Source organism: Xenopus laevis, chromosome 7L (assembly GCF_017654675.1).
Source record: "Xenopus laevis strain J_2021 chromosome 7L, Xenopus_laevis_v10.1, whole genome shotgun sequence".
Classification (NCBI taxonomy): Eukaryota; Metazoa; Chordata; class Amphibia; order Anura; family Pipidae; genus Xenopus; species Xenopus laevis.
Window position 1 is genome coordinate 31,835,514 of NC_054383.1, and position 22,177 is coordinate 31,857,690.

General features: G+C 40.7%; 1 protein-coding gene across 1 annotated transcript in view; it reads right to left on the minus strand.

Moving 5' to 3' along the window:
• entpd1.L (ectonucleoside triphosphate diphosphohydrolase 1 L homeolog) overlaps positions 1-20,100 on the minus strand; it is a 66,974-nt gene extending 46,874 nt beyond the window's left edge. Inside the window, 1 exon segment of the mRNA NM_001092268.1 lies at positions 20,062-20,100. Coding sequence (NP_001085737.1) covers positions 20,062-20,077 — 16 coding nt within the window. The 5' untranslated portion in view covers positions 20,078-20,100.
• Positions 20,101-22,177: the final 2,077 nt, after the last annotated feature.

A 22,177-nucleotide genomic window follows, 5' to 3' on the forward strand; every position in this document is an offset into this window, starting at 1 on the left:
TTACCCTGATTGAGGTTTCTATTTCTTGGAGCCAAACTGATGTAGAAATCCACTAATCTGCTGAATAGGAACAAATCATCAGCACAGGAAATATAAATCCTGATTAGTGATGTTTCTCTCCCAACGTCTGGGGTTCTTCAAGAAGTGCCAGTGTCAATGTTGTTTGGGTAAAGATTCTGACTAAAATGTATATGCAAAGCTACACTGATCTTTCTATAAGTGGTGTTTATGTATGACTATATACTAGTCAGTGTCATTGCAGTAAATATATATGTCAAGTCAGAGTTAACAGACGTCCGTCATCTGTTGATGTAAAAGATGACGAATCAATAGCTCAGGACCTTGAGAATTCATATTAATTACAGGATTCTGATAAATACAGAAAATCTCATAATGACAAGTTTATTGGATTTACTATATGTAGACATGGCAAGACCTAGAGGAGGAATTTAAGATTGATTATGGCTTTCGACACAAGCAATCTTTAAGGAAACCCTGTGTGAGGTTTTGTTCCAAAGAATGGCATTGTTTTTTTCTGCATGAAACCCCATGTGATTAGTAAACTCAGACAGGGTTTCCTAAAAGATTGCTTGTGCTGAAAGGCAAGTATTGCACAAGGGTACCACAAATCACTTGAAGCTTAACAAAGACACCCGTGTTTATGTTGACATACACTCTATGTCCTAAAACTGTGGCTACCCCTTATAATAACTGGACTTAGCTATTTAAGACATAATCATTGTTGATTACACAGGTGCTTCTACATCATACAATGGCATTTTTGGCAATTCCAAGCTTCCTACATTGTGGCAACAATTTGGGGAAGACCTTTTCTTATTCTAGCAGGATAATTAGATGGGAGTCAAAGAACCTGACTGATCTGCACAGAACCTGGAATATAACCCAACTGAACATCTGTGGCATGTATTGGAACAGGATTGATTGCCCAACATCATACTTATAAATGGAAGATTTTCACCAACATCAAGTGAAAAGCCAGAGTAGAGGCTAAAGCCGGTTTTAGCAGCAAAGATCTACAATTAGTTAGTATAGATGGGTATATATTGTTTATATACTGTATGTGAGTGTATAGATAGATCTGTATAAATATGTGTATATATATGTGCACTGGGGTTCATTTGGAGGGGTTGAACTTTATGGACTTTGGTCTTTTTTCAACCCAAATTAACTATAGAACAGGAGTTATAAATCCTCTAAGACTGTTAACCAGCAGACATGTAACATTTTCTTGGACAGTCGAAACCAAGAGTGGAGAGAATACAAACAGATTTCTTTCAGTAGCAACTACAGATACTAATAAATGTTAAAACCATGGAAAATATAGAATTGGTATATCGGAAAGTTGCTTAGAATTACATTGTCTTGCATTATGCAAAAAAAAACAACACTTCTTGAGTGGAGATCCCATTACTCTAATTAAAAATGGCATTGGTGACTGTTAAAGGGCATGTAAAGTCTAAAATAGAATAAGGCTAGAAATGCTGTATTTTGTATACTAAATATAAACATGAACTCACTGCACCACAAGCCTAATCAAACAAATAATTTATGCTTTCAAAGTTGGCTACATGGGGTCACCATCTTGTAACTTTGTTAAACATCTTTGCAAGACTAAGACTGTGCACATGCTCAGTGTGGTCTGGGCTGCTTAGGGATCATCATAAACAAAGCTGCTTGAGTTCTGCATGGCTGGGAAGTAAGGCGGGGGCTCCCCCTGCTGTTCATAAGTATGATTGTTTCCCTGCTCAGCAGTTAGGGACCATCTGACAATTCCTATCCACAGCAGTAAATGAAGGGAGAATTTCACTGCATACAGTCAGGTTTCTTATAAAAATGGTACGCATTTTTTAATTAAAGTATATTGGAGATAGGTTTCCTTTTCATTAAAGAAAGTAAAATGGGATTTTATTTTTTTGCCTTTACATGCCCTTTAAGGAGCTTTTTTGTGTGTGTGTAGGTATAACTGTCCCACAATTAGCCTCTCAAGCAGTGAACATCCCATGGGACTCTTCTCCTAGCCTGCTTTGCTCCATTTGTTCCCATGGTGGCTGAAAACACAGCATAGAAAGAAACATGTTTTGTGAATAGTCACGCAATAAGCACGACATTCATTTTTCAGTTCAACACACCCTTAGATATTGGGTCATTGTTGGCATGCGAGTCTTTGTGCTTCTGAAATTCCCGTTTAAAAGTTCCCCATTACTGTGTTGTAAATGTGGGTCAGTTATATCAATCATGCCAAGCTTTGCCTACACTCTTGAAACTGAAAAGAAATAAGATTTCATTGTGAAAGAGGAAATTTGGTTAATAAATAAATAAATAATAAATCTACTGTTAACAGTGGCCTCTTTTGGTCCCTGTAGAGATGCACTACTAAAATAACGGAGGCAATTCTGGCGTTCGTATGGTGTAAAATAAAACACACCTTGATAAATTTGCTGTTTATTTTACACAGCTTTTTACACAGTTTTTTTTCAGTGAATTTTGTTTTACACAGCATAATAAATATGCCCCTTATTGTGCCCATGCACAAAATATAATTTCTAGCAGCTGGTCAACGCTACAGCATGGGTTACACCAAGTACTGGTGATTTATTCTTTTGGTTCTTCGCTGAAATATGGTCTCTTACAGAACTTTACTAAGGGTCAACAAATAGGTCAAATGTGCAATACATCATGGCCTGTAACATGTCTGTCGCTTCTATTACACAAAAATTAGGGAAGGGAGGTGATTTCCTTAAGTCGTAAACTCAAGGATGTGAGATGCAATGAATTCTAGTGGCCTCAAGCTAAAATTATATTCTCATTTTTCAGCCATTGTCAGCCTATGAAGTGGAGTCAATTAAAAAACAGGACATGATTTATTTTGGACTTTAAATCCAGTATATACGATATATAGTTCAGTAAGAATTAGAAGTGGGATGCCAGGATTACTGGGTCCTAGTAATGAAATGCTGGGTGGACTGGAATGAGAAAAATCACTCATTTGTCATAATTATTTTCTATGCTCATACTGTATCTGTGGTTGTTTGGGAAAAATATAATGGTACATATTGGAGAAGCATTTGTTTCAGCTTCCCTGTCCACAGACAACCAATTGAACGGCATATAATTAAACACACAATGTTGTTTGGACACACGCAAAGCAATGAAGTACTGCTGCGGTCCCACATGCACCAATAATTGACATACAGGGGTGCTCATCTCTCAGCCTGTATTCTGCCCAATCTATCATTTCCCTCCATGGGGCTCGAGAACAGAACAGTTTGCATTCAGTGCAGTACATCTGAGCTAACTGCATCATATTCATTGACAGGCATGCACTGATTCTGCACAAGTTTCCTTGTTTGAAGGGGTTGGTTGGTTACAATGCCCTATGGAAATACTTTCTAACTGGTCATGTTGTGCTGGGAAACATTCCTAAAGTGTTTCATGGGGTAATCCAGAGAGCAGTGAGTTGGCAAGGCTATTGTACCTTGTACTTTTGCTTTTATGCGGACTGGTTTCAGAACTAGAGCTGGCTGGGTTGGTATTAGGATATACTGTAAGACAAACCTAAAAAAATTATAAAATCTGCAAGTGGTATATCTAGCTACTACAACATTTGAATGTGCCCCCCACTCAGTATATGTTACCTTTTGTGAATGGTGAAGGGTTTAGAAAGGACACCTCTATTGCAAAGACAACATGCTAGTCTCTCATTGAACAGCAAGGAAACTTAAAGAGGAAATTTGCCCATTACTGGGGTTTAAAAGTTTTATTTACACAACAGTGCTGTCTTTGTAACTCATGAGATTTACCAATGTCCTGTCTAGGAGGAAAATACAATAATTGCCTGTTATTGATGTGTCTAATTGTAGCCCCTCTCTTGCAAGACTTTGAGTGTGACCGCACGGAAAAAAAGAGAACACTGCAGACAGAATTTATTGTAGGCCAGGAATTCTTCATGTATGGGTCTTTGTGCTTTTTTTTTATTGTGGGGAATACCAGGAAATACCAGCATACAATAAAGGGAAATACATAAACTCATTTTGGGCCATGAAGCTAATTATCTGACATAATTTGTGTCCCCTGAGAAAAATGCACCAAGGTCAAATTAAAGACTGCGTCTACTTAACAATAATACTTATTGTATTATTTATAAAGAGATAACATATTCAGCTGAGCTGAACAATAAATTGGTGGATTCAATGAATATAAAGATTATATACAAGAAAAAAAAAAAAACACTGGTTATTGAAGAGGTAAAGAGCCTTAGAAGTTCTAAACTTCTGCTTTATATAGAACCTCAGACCCTGGTCAGGCGCTCCTTTTTGCTGAAAAACGTCAATCTTAGGAGCAATTTTAGTGAGATCTACACCACCATTGTGTTGACTCAGATATCCCTTGCGGCTTTGTCTTTGAACAAGTGCTGTAGAATAAAAGTGAACTTTTGCTGGAAAGGAAAGGGCAACAACTGTAACAAATTGTTGTTCTAGATCATTGGCACATGCCCATATACCTTATCTAAAGGAGCGAGTTCAAAGGGGCAAAGCTGCTTGTTAATTACATATTTCCCTTTCTCTTGATTCATTTGTTGTTATGGAAAGATGTGAAAAATGTTATCAAAATCATGTTTTCTCAGCTGTGGACCATGCCTGCTTGTACAAATAGTATAGTGTAAAGGAAAGCTACACGGTCTGGATTTGTGGAAAGGCTGGGCCTAGAGAGTCAGACCTTTAGAGAGGAAACATCAGTGAAACATTGTCAAGATAACTCAGCAGATCTGGTTGCTTTAGCCTTAAAATTACAGTACAGGTATGAGACCTGTTGTCCAGAATGCTTGGGACCTGGTGTTTTCCTGATAACAGATCTTTCTGTGATTTGGATTTTAATACCTTAAAGGGATACTGTCTTGGGAAAAAATTTGGAATTCGGCACTGAAATCCAATTCTCAAAAGATCAAACAGATTTTTTTATATTCAATTTTGAAATCTGACATGGGGCTAGACATATTGTCAATTTCCCAGCTGCCCCAAGTCATGTGACTTGTGCTCTGATAAACTTCAATCACTCTTTACTGCTGTACTGCAAGTTGGAATGATATCACCCCCCTCCCTTCCCCCCCCCAGCAGCCAAACAAAAGAACAATGGGAAGGTAACCAGATAACAGCTCCCTAACACAAGATAACAGCTGCCTGGTAGATCTAAGAACAACACTCAATAGTAAAAACACATGTCCCACTGAGACACATTCAGTTACATTGAGAAGGAAAAACAGCAGCCTGCCAAAAAGCATTTCTCTCCTAATGTGCAGGCAGAAGTCACATGACCAAGGGCAGCTGGGAAATTGACAAAATGTCTAGCCCCATGTCAGATTTCAAAATTGAATATTAAAAAATCTGTTTGCTCTTTTGAGAAACGGATTACAGTGCAGAATTCTGCTGGAGCAGCACTATTAACTGTTTCATTTTGAAAAAAAAAAAATTCTCATGACGGTATCCCTTTAAGTCTACTAGAAAATCCAATAGGCTAGTTTTGCTTCCAATAAGGATTAATGCGTTTGGATCAAGTACAAGGCACTGTTGTATTATTAGACAGATAAAATGGAGTCTATGGGAGACGGCCATTCCGTAATTTGGAGCTTTCTGGATAACGGGTTTCCGGGTTAAGGGATTGTATACCTATACTCGATTCATGAGGTTAAAAAAAACTATATAAAAAAACAGTATGGTCACTTTCCATTCCCACTCCCTTCATCAGTCCAAAGCTATTTCCCAAATAGAAGCACTGCACATTCCTTTTTCACACCAGATTCCAACACATCAAGTAACACAATATACAGTAATTCCATATTTATTTCAGAAATTAAAAAAAAAACAATAAATAGTGTACAACTCCCCCTTCAAAAAAATCCAGCCAACCAGATTCCATTATATTATTCCCCAACCAATAAAACTATCACTCTCACTTGCGAAAGTTCACTCATCACCAAAAAGGATCCCTAGCAAAGTCATATTATACAATTCCCCTGCTAAAAGCGTATTTATTATGCATGCATTGTATGGTAGGGTGTGGTACAGCAATTCCTGTTTTAGCTGAATATTCACAGTGCAACAAAATAACACAAAACTATATCTGGAAATCAGATGACACAACATATAGATTGATATACATTTATATTCCACACATGGCTATTATATTGAATCAGGAAACATAAAATATTCTCATACCAAATTTCACAGTGCTCAGTTATTCACAAACATTTCTGAATGTAAGGTGTGGAGAAAATAGACATCCCACGGTTTCTTTGTGTGACTTGAATTCGACATTTATACAATTTACACAGTCATTTCCTAAAATCTGCAGAGCCATTGTGGTTAATGTGCTGCAAATGCTAAAAACCACAAGCATCGCCATCCGTGACAAACTAAAGGGTAGTCTATAGCCAACTTCAAAGGAAACCAGCAATGACATTTATAATATATGCGTCGGTCCAAACTGCTAGAATGGAATAGTCCTTAGCATAAAACAAACAAGAAATGTAAGAGAAAAAATTTAAGTAAGCTGCATATTTGCATGTGTTGCTATTTTTCATATTGAAACTACACAGTTGAGTGCTTTCTCTCCATGTGCAAAGTGAGCAAAGTATTTATAGCTGAAGAAAAATGAAGAGTTACAACACACTGACTTCCTTCAATACTCTAAAAAGTTCCCTTTTTTACAAGTAATGAAATCTAATGTCTTGCCAAAGTATTCATCCCGTTGAGCCCATCTCTACTGAAATACAAACCATAAATTGGGTTATGTCTGATATCTAGATTTCAAAAGCTCCGAAGTGGCTTTTTTCAGTGTGACATTGTTTTATGTTAGGGGGGAAGAAGTAAAGAAAAATTTGCATATGTATTCAGCATCCCCCTTTTTGAATTACTTAAAGGTTATTCATCTTTTTTGTTCTAAAGATGTTCCAGTGTTACTTTGCCTTGTGTTTGGGACCATTATCCTGCTGAAAGAAAAGAACGTTTTCTGTAGAATGAGATTTTTTTTTATAAGACTTAAGCTGGGCATGCACTAGCGGACCCTTGCCATCCATGTACTGGGCCAAATCATGATGATCCATGATGATTGTTTGGCCCCTGGGCCAACTATATGGTCATAATTGGGGCCTTCATCCTACTCAAATGCAGTTCTCAGGACTGAGCCGGCAGCACACTGGGTAAAAAACCAGGTGGACCTCAACCTTTGTAGGCTCCACCATTCAAGACCGACACCCTTCTGAGATTCCACACTGCCCCCCCCTGATCTCCCCCCCCAGCCCTGATTGCGATTGCAATTAAAGCACAGGAATGCTCGGCTGGGGTGTATTGGGCTGTGGCTAGGCCGTGGGGCTTGGAGGGGGATTGCGACTGGGGCAGTGGGTAAGAGGGGGGTTGCGGATAGGGCAGTGGGCATGGAGGGGGGTTGCGGCAGGGGCAAGGGGCCAGGGAGATTTTTTAAATTTGCCCACTAGACATATATTTGACATGCAGGAATGAACTGGCCACAGACCAATATCCTGATAGCTGGAGGGACCAAAGGAATTGTTCAGTGTAAAAATAAAAACTAGATAAATCGATAGGTTGTGCAAAAAAAACAATGATTCTAATATAGTTAGTTAGCCAAAAATGTAATGTATAATGCCTTGAGCGACTGGATGTCTAACATAATAGCAAGAACACTACTTCCTGCTTTGCAGCTCTCTTGGTTTCCACTCATTGGTTACCAGGCAGTAACCACTCAGAGACTTGAGGAGGGCCACATCGTTCATCATGGTTTGCTTTTGAATCTGAGCTGCATGCTCAGGATCAATTGCAAACTCACTGAACAGTTATGTCCCATGTGGCCCTCCTTCAGGTCGCTGAGTAACTCAGAGTTAGAGAGCTGAAAAGCAGGAAGTAGTGTTCTGTTATGTTAGACATCCAGTTACTCAAGACTTTATAGATTACATTCTTTTTTTTTTTTAACAATTCTTTTATTGTGCAATTATATCAATACAGAAAGGCAATTATATGATAGCATTGCATCTTTGTTTTTTCCTTTTAACCAAATAAACAATCTTTACAAACATTAACCAGCATGATGTTATCATTCACTTTCAGGTTAATTATACACAGGTTCATTTCAAGTACATATATATTAAAAAAACAGTTTTACATACAAGTATTACCTCCTACTGCAGTTAGTCTAGATCCACATCCTCCTCTGTATAGATTACATTCTTGACCAACTAACTATATTAGAAATATTTTTTAATTTGCACAGCATTTCTTATTTACCCAGTTTTTATTTTTACACTGAACTGTTCCTTTAATCACCCTTCTTTATGGCTGGCTGTATACAAGTTCTTCTGCCATACTTGTACCTGTATTGTGTACATACTTCTATTTTAACAAGATTTCCAGAACCTGCTGATAAAAAGCAGCCCGTCAGCATCATGCTACCACCACTGACACTATTCTAACTGATACAATATGACTGCGGTAGGTAAGTTACACAATGACTGGCATCAGAGCTGATGACCACGTGCCCTTCATATTTTAGTGGACTGGAGAGGACCTGAGCCAGAAATCTTAAGCAAACATTTAACTAAACATCAAAAACAGGATACTGTGTAATTTGGCTTGTCTGCCATTGATGGCTGAACTGCGCTGATCTGATCATTTGGATCACTGCACAAATGAGGCCCCCATTTGCTTCTGGCTGGCAGCTAACTCCTTTTTAATTAAGACTAAAACTGTTAAAGTACAACTGCTCTAATAGTGTACTGTTGAATCTGCAGGTGGGATACAAGGGGAAGAACCAGAAGGAACAATGCATATAGAGAAAGGACTAGAAGACACATCACACAATCAACAGTAATAATGCAACATGCTCATAACTATAGTGTATTTATTAAATTAACATTTCCCATAATTCAGCCAATGCCATGGTCTTCTAATGTGGTGGAATGTGTCATATAAAACGCAATACTCATATATACATATATAATACACAAAAGCCATGAATATCTTGTAAATTATATCCTTATAAGGGCAAGGTCACACGTGGCATTTTTACGTTGCGTTTTTAAAAACATGCAGTCAAGCGTAAATACACCAATGAAACCACATGATAATATGCATTTTTCAGCCTGTAGTTTTTAGCCTTCTCCCAACATGCATTTCTGTTTTTTTTCATTCCCAACAATTCCAAAAGTTTTGTGAGAAAAAGCCAAGTGGAAAACAATTTACATGCAGAATGTAGCCGTATTGCTTGTCAATACGCAATTAATTACGTCAGATGCAAAATCCATCTCGCGACAATTTGGCCGACATGTTGAAAATACGCAGCGTATTTCAGCAAAGTGTATTTCCAATCCTGCGGATCCCATATAGTTAAATAATATGGTGTTTCCTTGGCATATTGGCATTTCTGCTAATAAACGCAAATACTGGCGTCTTGTAGCAGATGTTGGCTCACAAGCTCCCCATGGGAAATGCATATTCCATTATTTTCAATAGGGCTTAATTTTGTGCGTATTTACGCTCGGCCGTACGTTTTAAAAACGGAACGTAAAAACGGAACGTAAAAACGCCACGTGTGACTTTGCCCCAAATGGTGACTAGTGATGTCATCAGTTATAAACGGTGAGTAGTGATGTCATTTCTGTCACATGACTCACTAAAACTTGTATATTATAATAAATAAAGAAAGTACCCCTTGTTGGAAAATATGAGGATATTTGAAGTTCCATGACCTGTATAAAAACACTCTGCCTTCGGCCTTGTGCTTTTATATAGTCATGGCACTCCTCTGTGACTTATAATATCCTAATATTTTACAATAGGGGGTACTTTATTCACTAAATATAGTGAAAGGCAGAATAACAAAAGTACAATAATAACCAAATTGGAAAAAAATATTTCTCTGACTGAAGTATTATAGTCTACTAAGTAAAGGGACCAAAACTGGTCTAAAGCTCCCCATAGACGCGACGATTCTTCCTGCCGAACAAACGATTTTAGGGAAGCCCGACCAATCCTTTGAAATTATCGTGCGGTTAGTGGGATTCGAACGATTGTACATCTTACGATTTTTCGGCCGACATCTGTCAGGAAATTGATCGGCCAGGTCAAAAAATCTTTGTCCGTCCTGGTGCAATCTATCTATGTTTGCAGGGCCAAGCAGGCAGCTCCCCTTTGTTTTCCTGGCAAATTGGTCTTTTTAGTTGATGGTAAATTCGTACGATCGTGGTCTGTGTGTCAACCGTTTAATTGAACTTTAATTGCAGTAATATGTAGTATGCATATGCCACCCAGTCCTAGTGTTTCCAAAAATATATAACGAAGACATAGATACACAAATCAGATATATAATTATCACAGGGTGTAAAAAGAGTGCGTGCTCACACGGGTTGTTAAAACAAGTATGATATCAAGGGAGGTAGGTCAAGCATCGCACAGATAAGGTTAGTTCTGATTCCATTCATTTAATGCAGTCCAACCAGAGCAGAAGAGGGTCCCATCAAATTGCTTATGAATCTGATAAAAATTGCTCAACATGTTGTCACCCTACACGTCGTTCCAACGTTTTACTGAGCCATTCTCCCCACCTAACTTACCTTGTACAGGTGTTACAGCAATAAAGCTGATGTGGACCAAACACCTGACATATTGTCTGATATAATACACTCACAGACTGGTGGAACAACATAGGCCATAACTGGGGCACAAATTAATTGACTTTAATGGATGAGGCTGGGTATTATGGGGGGTTGAGAGTTTCGAGGTGTTGTACTGACTGGGCTGGGTATAAGACTTGTTTTAGGAGGTCAAAGGGGTAAAAAGTCAGTAGACAGTTACCTTTTCAGCATGGAGAGAATAGCTTCCCTCCAATCCACCATTAGGAATGGACTCTGAAGTGTTGTGGGGAGGTAGTACTGACTTTAGTTGCAGCAGTTGGCAGGATTGGGCTGCCCTGGGGGTAGCCAGAAAATGGAGGATACCAAGGCATTGGTGGGGGTGTGTGAGGGATAGACCTGAAGCCAAGTTTTAGCAAAGAGTCTCAGTCTCAGGTGTGATGGGGTGATGAGGAGGATGGAGGCTTCTTCTTAGGCTTGGTGCAGGGTATTTAAGATAACTATGTTTGTTTTTTAAGTTTAGATGTTTTATTCCTATGATGGGCAGCCTTCAGCATCTACAGTAAGTATAACACAACTGTTAGTAGACATTCTGATTCTGGCTGTTATGGTGATGTCCCTTTGTTAATCAATCTTTGTTTCCACCCAATTTAATCTTTTTTCAATTTCATTTTTCTAATGTGTTTGTAACCGAGAGGGTTTAGTGGTATTGGCGGAGAATGTCTAGTAAATGAAGTTATGGTTTAATGAAAACATAACATACTGTATATTTAAATGAGCTAGAGATGTCCTACAGTATGAGAAGCCCCATTGAAGGTGTCAATTTTAAAGGTGACAATCCTTCTGAGCCTTAATTGAAATCAGGCACCCTATATATTATACATCATTGCCTACGTAATGAGTAGGGGTTTCAGATATGCTACATAACACCTTTTTACATCCAGTGTGACTCCTTTTAACATCCAGTGTGAAAATTCTGAGTGAAATATTTACACACCAATACTAAAATCCCGAGTATGTGGATCTTAATGTGATGATGATGATGTGCCTCTCGTCCCTATCCTCCCAAGTGTAGTTAAAGCTGTACAACAAATCTATTATTATGACATTGAAAATATTCCACTATCTACTCACCCTGGCAGTCATTTATGATCGGAACAGTGTGTCTCTAGTGCCTGTTTCCCAGTTAAAAATAATTGGTAATATAATGCTATATAAATGAAATGCAAGGGTAATAAATTATGAACATGGCAAATATGTAGTTTAGTTATTTTTTCCCCTTTTAATATAAGAAATTTTAAAAACGTAATCACAGATATAGCTCATTTTTAGTATAATGTCCACCTCTCAAAAAGTGTGTGTGTGTGTGTGTGTGGGGGGGGGTGCTGGAGAAGATAACAGATACTTGGAATTGTATACACACCTGCTTTATTTCCCACTTATCTCTCGCCTGCGTAGGACCACTCTGTTTACCTAATGATTTTACCTTGTTTAGCTTTGACGCTGCAAAGAGAACTGGCACGGGCTAACACTTAAATGCGAATTATGTACAAAATGTGTTATAAACAGCTAGAGCTCCTGCAAAAGATATGCTTGTTTGATGCACAAGGCTGCTATGCAAATTCTCAGGTACAGCAAGGGACTGCGATCCTAGAATGTAAAAAGACTGAACATTTATCACATGTGTACAGAGAAAGATCTTTCCCAAGGAGCCATACAGTGCCCCAATGCAAACAAAACCATTCAGGGCATTTTTCATGGATTTAGGCAAGTACTGTAAATATGACTTGAAAACATGGCATCTATGAGACTCTTCACAGGTCATTAGAAACAAACATTCTCCTCTATTAAGTGGAAGGTGCATTTTCCTCTCACTGCGCTACAGTATGTGATTGCACAAACCTTCAACACGTTGTGACCTTCTGTCCAATTCTGCCCCTGCTTTGTGCCAGCTGCGTTTTGCTATCAACAGGGAGACTTGTGCCTGATTCCATTTCAGCCTATGTCTTAAAATTAGCACAATTGTCCCTGAATGGTGCTTAAAACGTTGAAGCCAATCGGACACAGTTGCATTAAAAATTTTCCAAGTCCATTTGGCATCATTTCTGGCACAAGGCATGTGAGTGACTTGTGCACACTATTCTTTTGATGTAACTATACTGTTGCGATTAGTGCAGCCTGCTGTGGAAACCACAGAATTTATGGGACTTCCATCCAGGCCATAGCCTGGGCCGGGGGAACACTGGGAAAAAAACAGCCGGCACAGACCCGCTCCAAGCACTTCTTCCTCTGTGAACCCCAGGCCCCCCAGGCCATCTCTTTTCCCTATATCATTACTAGGCACAACTGTGCCTAATTCGGAACAGGAGGTAGGAAGGACTGAGCAGCACTGAGCGCAACTATATGGAAGTGCAAGGAACACATTTAATTAGAATTATCAATTTCACAGATTGGTGCTACCCAAATGCCATAAATAAGAAAGAGGAACCTTGACTGGAAAAAGGAACTAAAACGAGGGTAGTCACAGATAAGAGTCCCAGCCTGGTTTATGCCAAAGGAAGCAGCATCCTGCCCTCATTGTGGTTAGGCACATGAGGGTTTCTGCTGGAGTTGATTGGTGCCTGTCACAGTTTTCAGTGCAGAAAACAGACTAACAGACTTGGGAGGGGGCTGGTATTCCTCCTATTAAAGGGATTCTGTCATGATTTTTATGATGTCGTTTTTATTTCTAAATTAAAACTGCAAATAATTCACTCTACAATAAAACATTTGTTCCTGAACCAGCAAGTGTATTTTTTTTAGTTGTAAAATTGGTGTGTAGGTGCCATCTCACACCATTTTCCCTGGTCATGTGCTTTCAGAACGAGCCAGCACTTTAGGATGGAACTGCTTTCTGGCAGGCGGTTGTTTATCCTACTCAATGTAACTGAATGTGTAGCACTAGGTCCTGGATTTTACTATTGAGTGCTGTTCTTAGATCTACCAGGCAGCTGTTATCTTGTGTTAGGGAGCTGCTATCTGGTTACCTTCTCATCAGAGCCGGGTCAACCTGACCAGGCGCCCTGGGCAACCTGGCCAGCCACGGCGCCGGCTGAATGTGCTCTCGATTGCGCATGCGCGAAACTGCTCTCAAGCGTGCATATGCGAAACTGCACTCAAGCACGAAATAGTGTGAACGCATGCACAGAAGCACAAAAAATACCAGCCACAGTCAGGGAGAGACGGGACCAGACATGGGGTAGGCGAAAGAGCAGGTATGTGCCTAGCCCCCCCCCAGCTTTGCGCCCTAGGCACATGCCTACTCTGCCTACCCCTAGTTCCGGCCCTACTTCTCATTGTTCTGCTGATGGGCTACTGGGGGGGTTTGATGTCACTCCAACTTGCAGTACAGCAGTAAATAGTGACTGAAGTTTATCAGAGCACAAGTCACATGACTGGGGACAACTGGGAAACTGACAATATGTCGCGTAGCCCCACGTCAGATTTCAAAATGAAATATAAAAAAATATGTTGGCTCTTTTGAGAAACGGATTTCAGTGCAGAATTTTGCTTTTGCTGGAGCAGCACTATTAACTGATGCATTTTATTTTCCCACATGACAGTATCCCCGTAAGTAGCACTCAGTTTGGTATTAACGTGGGCACTGGTCCCAGGAGGTAGCTAGGGTTTTAGAGTGAGGATTACTTTGAATTGCTTTCACTTGCCCACCTGAACCTAGGTTAAGGTGACCAGATCAATTTAAAATTCAGGGACACATCTAGAATATCCAGATAAATTATTGGTCACATCCCTGAATTTTCAACTAATCTGGTAACCTTGTGCCGATTGGCTGGCAATGTGGGTGGCCCATTCATTCCTGTGGAAATTTTGTCAAGCTTTTCAAGGTTGTTTTTTGAACGTGTATTTTACAGGTTATCTTAACCACTGTGTTATATATAGTTGTGGTTTATTTTGGCCTCTTGGTGTGTCTGGGTTGGGTTTAGTGATCTGGGTATGTGGTTATGCATGATCAATGCCTTGGATGGCATTCTTCCTGCACAAGCTATTGTCATAAACTCCCAAAGGAAAAAGCTGAAGAACCCATGGGGTTATGTTGTAAGAAAGGAAAGAAATCTGATCCTGAATCAAAATGAATATGCTGTTGGAAAACCAATCTGTTTCCTGCTCTGGTTTCTGTAAGACCAGATTTCCCATGAGCAACATTTTTCTTTACAAATCACAGGAGTGAAGGCTTCACGCACACCTACGAGTATGCTGAAATTTCCTTCTGCGTCAAACAGATGAAACATGAATCTGAGTCATTTGTATTAAACCTGCACCTAATACTATGGGTGCCGCCTCACCACTTAAAACCACACGCTTTAGATTCACAACCTCTGTGGCTAATTAGCAATTAATTCCTGCTGCATGAATGTCTAAATTAAGTGCTTCTAAATGAACTGCTATTTAACTGTGTCGAGTGTCGGCGAAATGAATGGGGAGGTTTGGAAACCCTAAGTAATGTTCTATACACAAGTCAGACAAATTGGAGAGTTGCAACATAAACTGACTGTGGGTGTTACCTAACATTCATTTGTGAAGTTATAATTCAAGAGACTCAGATCAAAATCATTGTTCAGTCACAAACAAGTCCTTAAATTATATTTTTCAAACGATTTCCTCTCTAAGGGTGCTTACACATTTTCTAACGGTGCTCCCCGTGATGGCTTTTTGGTTGTTCCACCACTAAGGAACACATCAATTAACTGACCCTCTTTACCTAACACCATGACAACAGGAAAAAAATAACCCATAACTGGTTTCTTAAGTCTTTAATACACTTTAAACCAGCCAATAGTTTGGAATATGGTCCCTAAAATGCCAGGACTGCATCATTATCTACCTGCTGACATAGGGTAAGCTGATGCTAGGAGTCCATGTCCTTAGCTAGGCCACACCCTGATCCTAGTCATTAACAGATAAACTACTGATGGCTTTAACAATACAGTTCACATGGTCATTTGAAGCAGAACAGGGCCTTTAAAAGACCAATGTATAGTTTAACCCTTTGTGTGCTAAGCTGTTTTGATCCGTCCACCCTGCAGTGTTAGGGTCTGGCCACACGAGCAGATTCGGGGAGATTAGTCGCCCCAGCGACAAATCTCCTCTTCTTCGGGGTGACAGTCTCCCTGAACTGCCTTCCCCCTGCCCCCTCGCCTGCGGCAATGCACACGCAGGGCTTCGTTTTCAGAAGTCGCCCGAAGTTGCCTCACGAGGAAACTTCGGGCAACTTCGGAAAATGATCTCTTAGCATACTAAAATGTTTATTATGTTCTGGCCCATGAACATGCAGTTTGTGGATCCCCATATAGAAACAGTTGGACAGCACTGATATAGACACATCCAATCAGCTCATAAGGATTGAAGATGATGAAGTGCAATATACAGAGAAGAGAAAGACTGCATGGCTGCTGCTCCCTTATAAGGGCACACCTGTGCTGCCAGTTTTCTAGGGCTGCAAAATGCTGTTGTAGCTAAATATTTAAGTTCACCCCTAGTGACAGGATAGCAACTCATTCCCAGGCCAAGATTCCAAAGCCTAAGGAGAGTAAAGGAATATTCTTTAATTCTATATTCCCCTCAGCCTGTTGAGAAAGAGTAGGAACTGATTAGCTACAATTCTGCTGAGGTTTGGAAAGATTCCATGTGTATGTTACTGTACACCATTTCTACCCCCAAAAGTATTTTAGCATTATTATTCATTTATTGAGAATTGCCACAGCAACAAGACTGCCTTTCAGTTCAAACTTCTACTGCTGAGCAAGGTCATTCTGTTCTGTAAAATGATAAACATCACTTACAGCAATAGATGAGCAGCCCTCCCCCATTCTATCCCCCTTAAGTCACTCCAACAGGCTTGGGGGATAATATTGTGCTTTATAAAGCAGCTCTCTATATGTGTTGCTGAATATCTAACTTCTGCTCCACCGAGAGAAAATGATGGGAATGTCAGGAAACTCTGCCTGTATTATCTGGAAACCCTTTATCCGGAAAGTACAGGAATGCCATTTCCCATACTGTCCTATTTACATTAACAAATTAAAATTTTTGGCTGATTTGCTTTTTAATCACAGTACGTAGTGACTGATGATAACTAAGCTAGAATAAAGTCATGCTGATGGCAAAACAATCTATCTGGGTTTTGGTAATGTTTCCTTAAGTAGGCTTAATTTATGGTCCTAGAAAGAAAAACTCCTATCTGGAAAACCACAGGTTACATACATTCTGGATAAAAGGCCCAACCAGCAAACTTTTAGTTCCCTTAATTCCTCTGCACTCCATGCCCTTTTCTCCCTTTATTAGCAATCATTTAGAAACACAGGAAGAATGGCCAATTTTCAAATGGTTGTAACACCCAAAACCTGTGCCTTTAATGGAGGTCTTATGCCTTTAAAAATGTGTATTTGGGCAATCTCTCCTCTATAAATACTAACGGGGGGGATGCTCTGGTTAGGAGACACTTTCCGAAGGAAGGCAGGGAGTTTCCAGTCTCTGAAAAGTTTGACTGGAGGCAAATGGTTAGGGACACCATATGGGGTTTACTTAGACATGGTATTGCGAATTGATGATAAGTTTCTTTCCCAAGAAACTGAACAAAATGTATTTTTATCAGTACGCTGTTGTTGAATGAAGGTTCCAACAGCTGGTACAAATATCATGGCTGGAATTGAGTATAAGCAAACAAAACTTTCACCTGGAGTCCTTTAACACAGGAGGTAGTCCCAAGCATTCTAGACTGAAGTCTTGTCTCTGAAGGTGGCCATACACGGGCCGATAAAAGCTGCCGACAGACCGAGTCGGCAGCTTATTGGCCCGTGTATGGGGGCCCCCGACGGGCTTCCCCGATCGAGATCTGGCCGAAAGTTGGCCAGATCTCGATCCCTAGTTCCGGCCAAGTACATCAAACCAAGCCTTATCTGGAGCAGTAGTACATCCAGTGATGAAACTAGGGGTAGGAAGAAGAGGCACGGGACTAGGGTGCAACAGTGGCGGGGCACTGGAACATACCTCTTCTCCTTGCCTTCTGCTAGTTTTGGCTGTTGGAAAGTCTGTGCATTGGTGTGTTTGTCTGGAGTTGTGCACATGCGAGGTGGGTGCACACTCACAAGAGACAAACAAGCAGGCAAGTGCCAGGGGGCGCTTGTCTTGGGCTCCCTAAAACTCAAATCCAGCACTGCCAGCATCCGATGGAAATCCGGTGCTGATGTAATGTCCTGCCCAATCACCTGGCCCTAACTTATGATTAAGGGCAGCTGTGCCCAAAACGCGTCAAGCCAGCAGCGTGTTTTAATATGGATTGAATAAAGATCAGAGCCTCAATGTAGGTTGGCAATCCACATAGGGGCTACCAAATGGCCAATCACAGCACTTATTGGGCACCCCAAGAACATTTTTCATGCTTGTATTGCTCCCCAACTCCTTTTACTTCTGGATGTTGCTCACCAGATCCGGACTGAGAATTAAAATAGGCCCTGCCCTTTCAGGTACTCAGAGGCCCAATCAGCCCACACAGAGGCCCAAACAGCCCCCACCAGCCCACCAAATAGTGACTTTCTATGGCACCTTATGGCAGCCCCTCTGACATTTGCCAGAACCCACAGATTGCCAGTCCGGGCCTGTTGCTCACGGGTTCAAAAGGTTTGGGATCCCTGCTGTAGACTTAATAGTCTGCTTTTGTTTGCTTGATATTTGCCATTTGTATTACATGATCAGAAATTGATGTCCATTGTTTAACTGCTTTGTTATAACATATTTATAATAATGTTATTTCTATATTTAAATAATGTTATTTCTACAAAATTTTGATAAAAATATATCATATGCAAATATTAGTAACATCAGTTATTAACCTGCTGTCATCTACATTCACACGTAGTACTCATAGGCTTTATAAGTACACTAAGTTGCTGTTACCTAGAGCTTCCAATCTATTTCGGTGATATAGTACAAAGTGACACCCTGACTGCATGAGGCTTTAGAACAGTGATTGAGTGCCCCACCAGATCCCTGGCAACTCCTAGCAGCCTTCATCTCTCTGGGAGATGTAGCTTATACATTTTGGAGGGGTTTAGTATTTTATTTAGTACATGGTTAGTACATATAAACCTACTTATATAAACAACTACACTGAATCTTAAGAGGCACCACCATCTACACATGTAGATTGTCAGCTCCTTGGACTAGGGCCTGTCATTATTCACAGCCATTTTTATGTTTTGGAACTGATTTTCATTAAGTGCATGTATAACTTTTGATAAATATTTTGAAAGGCTATCCCATACATGTTTTAAACTAACAGTTTACCTTTAGGTTAACTTTTAATAAATTACAGAATTTCAGGGTAGAACTCCACGGGCGATTTTTCCTGCGATACACCTCCGTTCTGACGCGATGAGACTAATCGCAGGCGTCATGTCAGATTCGCCGAATCTAATGTAAGTAATACAAATGCTGCACGTAGAAGCTGATTGCACGACTGTCGGATGCGAACGCTGCATATTGCGCCTTCATCCACGTCGGAACGGAAGGTATCACAGGTAAAATCGCCCGTGGAGTTCTACCCTTAAGCCTCTTTTCAGCTTTCAAATGGCAGCCAATGGAGAGATGCTGAACAACTTCATAAGTCATAAATTACAAATTGTCTCGGTATATCAAAGTAAAAGTAATATTTAAAGGTGAACCACCCTTTTATAAATGAATATACTCCCTGCTGTAACAAAACAATTAATAATAATATATGACTAATGATGTAATGGTGCAAAACTGCTCCGGATTAACGTGCCATAAATCAGAACATCAGTTTTTAATATCCTGCCTCCATCTGTGTGCCCTATAATAACACAGTGTGTATGCTCATACAATTTGACAATAGGAACTCTGGGGCCCCCCTAGGGTCCTACATCACTAATGAAGAATGGGTGATCTGCAGAGGTGCTCTTTCTCCTGCTACAACGCAACGTGTTCTGGCTAAGAGCTTACTATTTAGCATGATTGAGTACCTGACACAAAGGTACCATTACCATCAGGTAGGCAAGGAGTTAAAGAGCATTTTCCGAATGTTTGTGGCAGAAACTCCCAAGGAACAGGAACTTTCCCAGGTACTGTAGGGACTGACTCTCTACTACATGTCACAGACAGAGGCACATCTCCCCTGCAGTGACAACAGCTGAAGAAGCCGGATGGACACAGCAGGCAAGCCTGACATCTTGTGAGCTCTTTCAATGGAAACTTTGTGTAAAGTCTTCTGCTTGGTGACCCCAACTGCTCCATGGTCCCCTATGCAGTCAGGGGTTAAACCTTACAATTCCAGAGGTTTAATTGGGAAGTTTAAATTAAAAACAAAAAGTCAGCTGTGTTGCACTTACCCTTTGGTTCGTCCATCAGTTCAGCTCAGCTTGTGCGTGTCTCAGCCTGTGCCTGGCGTGCTCTCACTGACTGATGCACAGGGGACTTGCCTATTTAAAGGTCCATGCCTGGGGGTGGACTCACAGTGCTGACATGGGAAAGCCTGCTTGAGGAGGTTAGTGTGGTCTGGTTCCTGGGATGGAACAAGGCACAGGGGGCCTGGGCTGCAGATGCTGTGCTTTCCTCTACGATACAAACCAGGGAGGCTCGACTGGCTTCTATCCTTCTGGGTTTAGGCTCCCTCCTTGTAAACAGCCCATGCCCACGGCTCCCCAGCGCAGCCAGGCAGTGTAGCAGCAGCAGTCCCCGAGCAGCAGCAGCCTGAGCTTCTCACATGGGATCAGCCTGGAGAGCAGGGAGAGGCGGTCATTATTCACTGGAGAGGAGAAAGCACAGGGGAGAGGGAGGGGGAAAGACCTGTTTAAAGAGGCAGCAGCCACACGTACAATGCAGCTCCCACCATGGGCGGCTGCAGGAAATCTTCCAGGGGAGGCAAAGTCATCAACCAAATGCAACCTGTTTCCCTAGCCTTAGCCTCTATACAATAAGTGGGCTTAAAGGAGAAGGAAAGGCGGTCTTTACTTGGGGGTGTCAAAAGTTACGCACCCCCAAGTGATTGTCTATACTTATCTCACACCCTGGGCTGGTGCTCTTATCAGGAAAAAACTGCACCGTCCTGGGGTTATTCCAGCGAGCACCATGGATCAATCGGCTTCTGCCTTCTTTGTTTCTTCGTTTGGGTGCGTATACGCAGTAGTGCGAAAAGCCAAACTTTAATAAAGAAGTCGGCCATTTAGTTCAACTGCGCATGTGTCTGCCCCGGGAAATTTGAATAAAGAAGAAGAAGGAAGCCGATCGCTCCGTAATGCTCGCTGGAAGAACCCCATAATTGTTGCAGTTTTCCCCTGGCCTGGGGTGTGAGGTGCCTAACATTTGGCATCCCCCAATTAAATACATTTCTTTCTCCGTTAAGGTAATACCAGGTCTGGCAAAGCCCAGCAAGCAGCCCACAGTTTATATAACTTTGTAACTAGCCGGTAAAAATGATGGTTGATCCCAATGATATTAAAAGGGAAAAAAGATAAATATATAGGAAGGCCGGTATTTTTTTCCAGAAAAGGTGGCAGCCCTAATGACAAGTAATATCATTTGGGAACAAATGCTCCATCCTTATGCTGCCAGGTTCAATAACCATATCAAATCCTTGGAATTTGTAATTTCCCTGTACTTACAGCACATAGAGTGACAACATCCCAATTATACAGAATTAATTAAATTATACTCCATGCAGCTGAACTGTACCCAACAATTCCACCAAAGTACACATACAGCCAGAGAGCCCCACATTAGAATAAATATATTGCAACCCCCACAAAAAAAATTGGTCCTGTCTGCATTCCTCAAGCTATTGTTGAACTACAAAGCTTTTATTTAGCAGGATGGAGCTTTTTTTTCAAATAACATATACTGAGGGGTGACTTTCCTTCTTTCTCAAATAACAGCACCTAATAAAAATGTCTATTTTAAACATGAATTCATATGCAAACAGTCATTTATGTGGCTATCCCAACTCTATGGGTTACGTAGAAGGCTGGCCAGCCACTAGCTAATATTTGATTGATTACTAAATAATTTATATTAAGAGACTTATAGGGATTCTTTATAAGCAAACATGGAAAATTGCCAGTCAGTAGGGAGACTAAGCCAAAACATAACAGGCTTTGTGGGAAATGATATATACACAATAAAAGTGGCTTAAATGTATAACAAATAAATAAAAGAGAGGCTCACACTGGACTCTGGTTGGTTCAGTTTGGTGCAACAGCCACAGGTTGACATGATCCCCACTTACAGCACAATAATACTCAAAAATGCATTAAACACACACAAGTAGATTCAGCCTTTCTCCTCCAGCATCATGTGACCAGGCTGTGACCTCCCCCCCCATGGACACCTATGGTACGATCCTCATCTTTCATCTGCTGTGGCTTCTCAGCTTGCACTGCAGCTTTTCCTGAACTGGGCTGAACTGGTTGGATCACCCAGGGGTAACACAATATCTTATTTATTGAACCA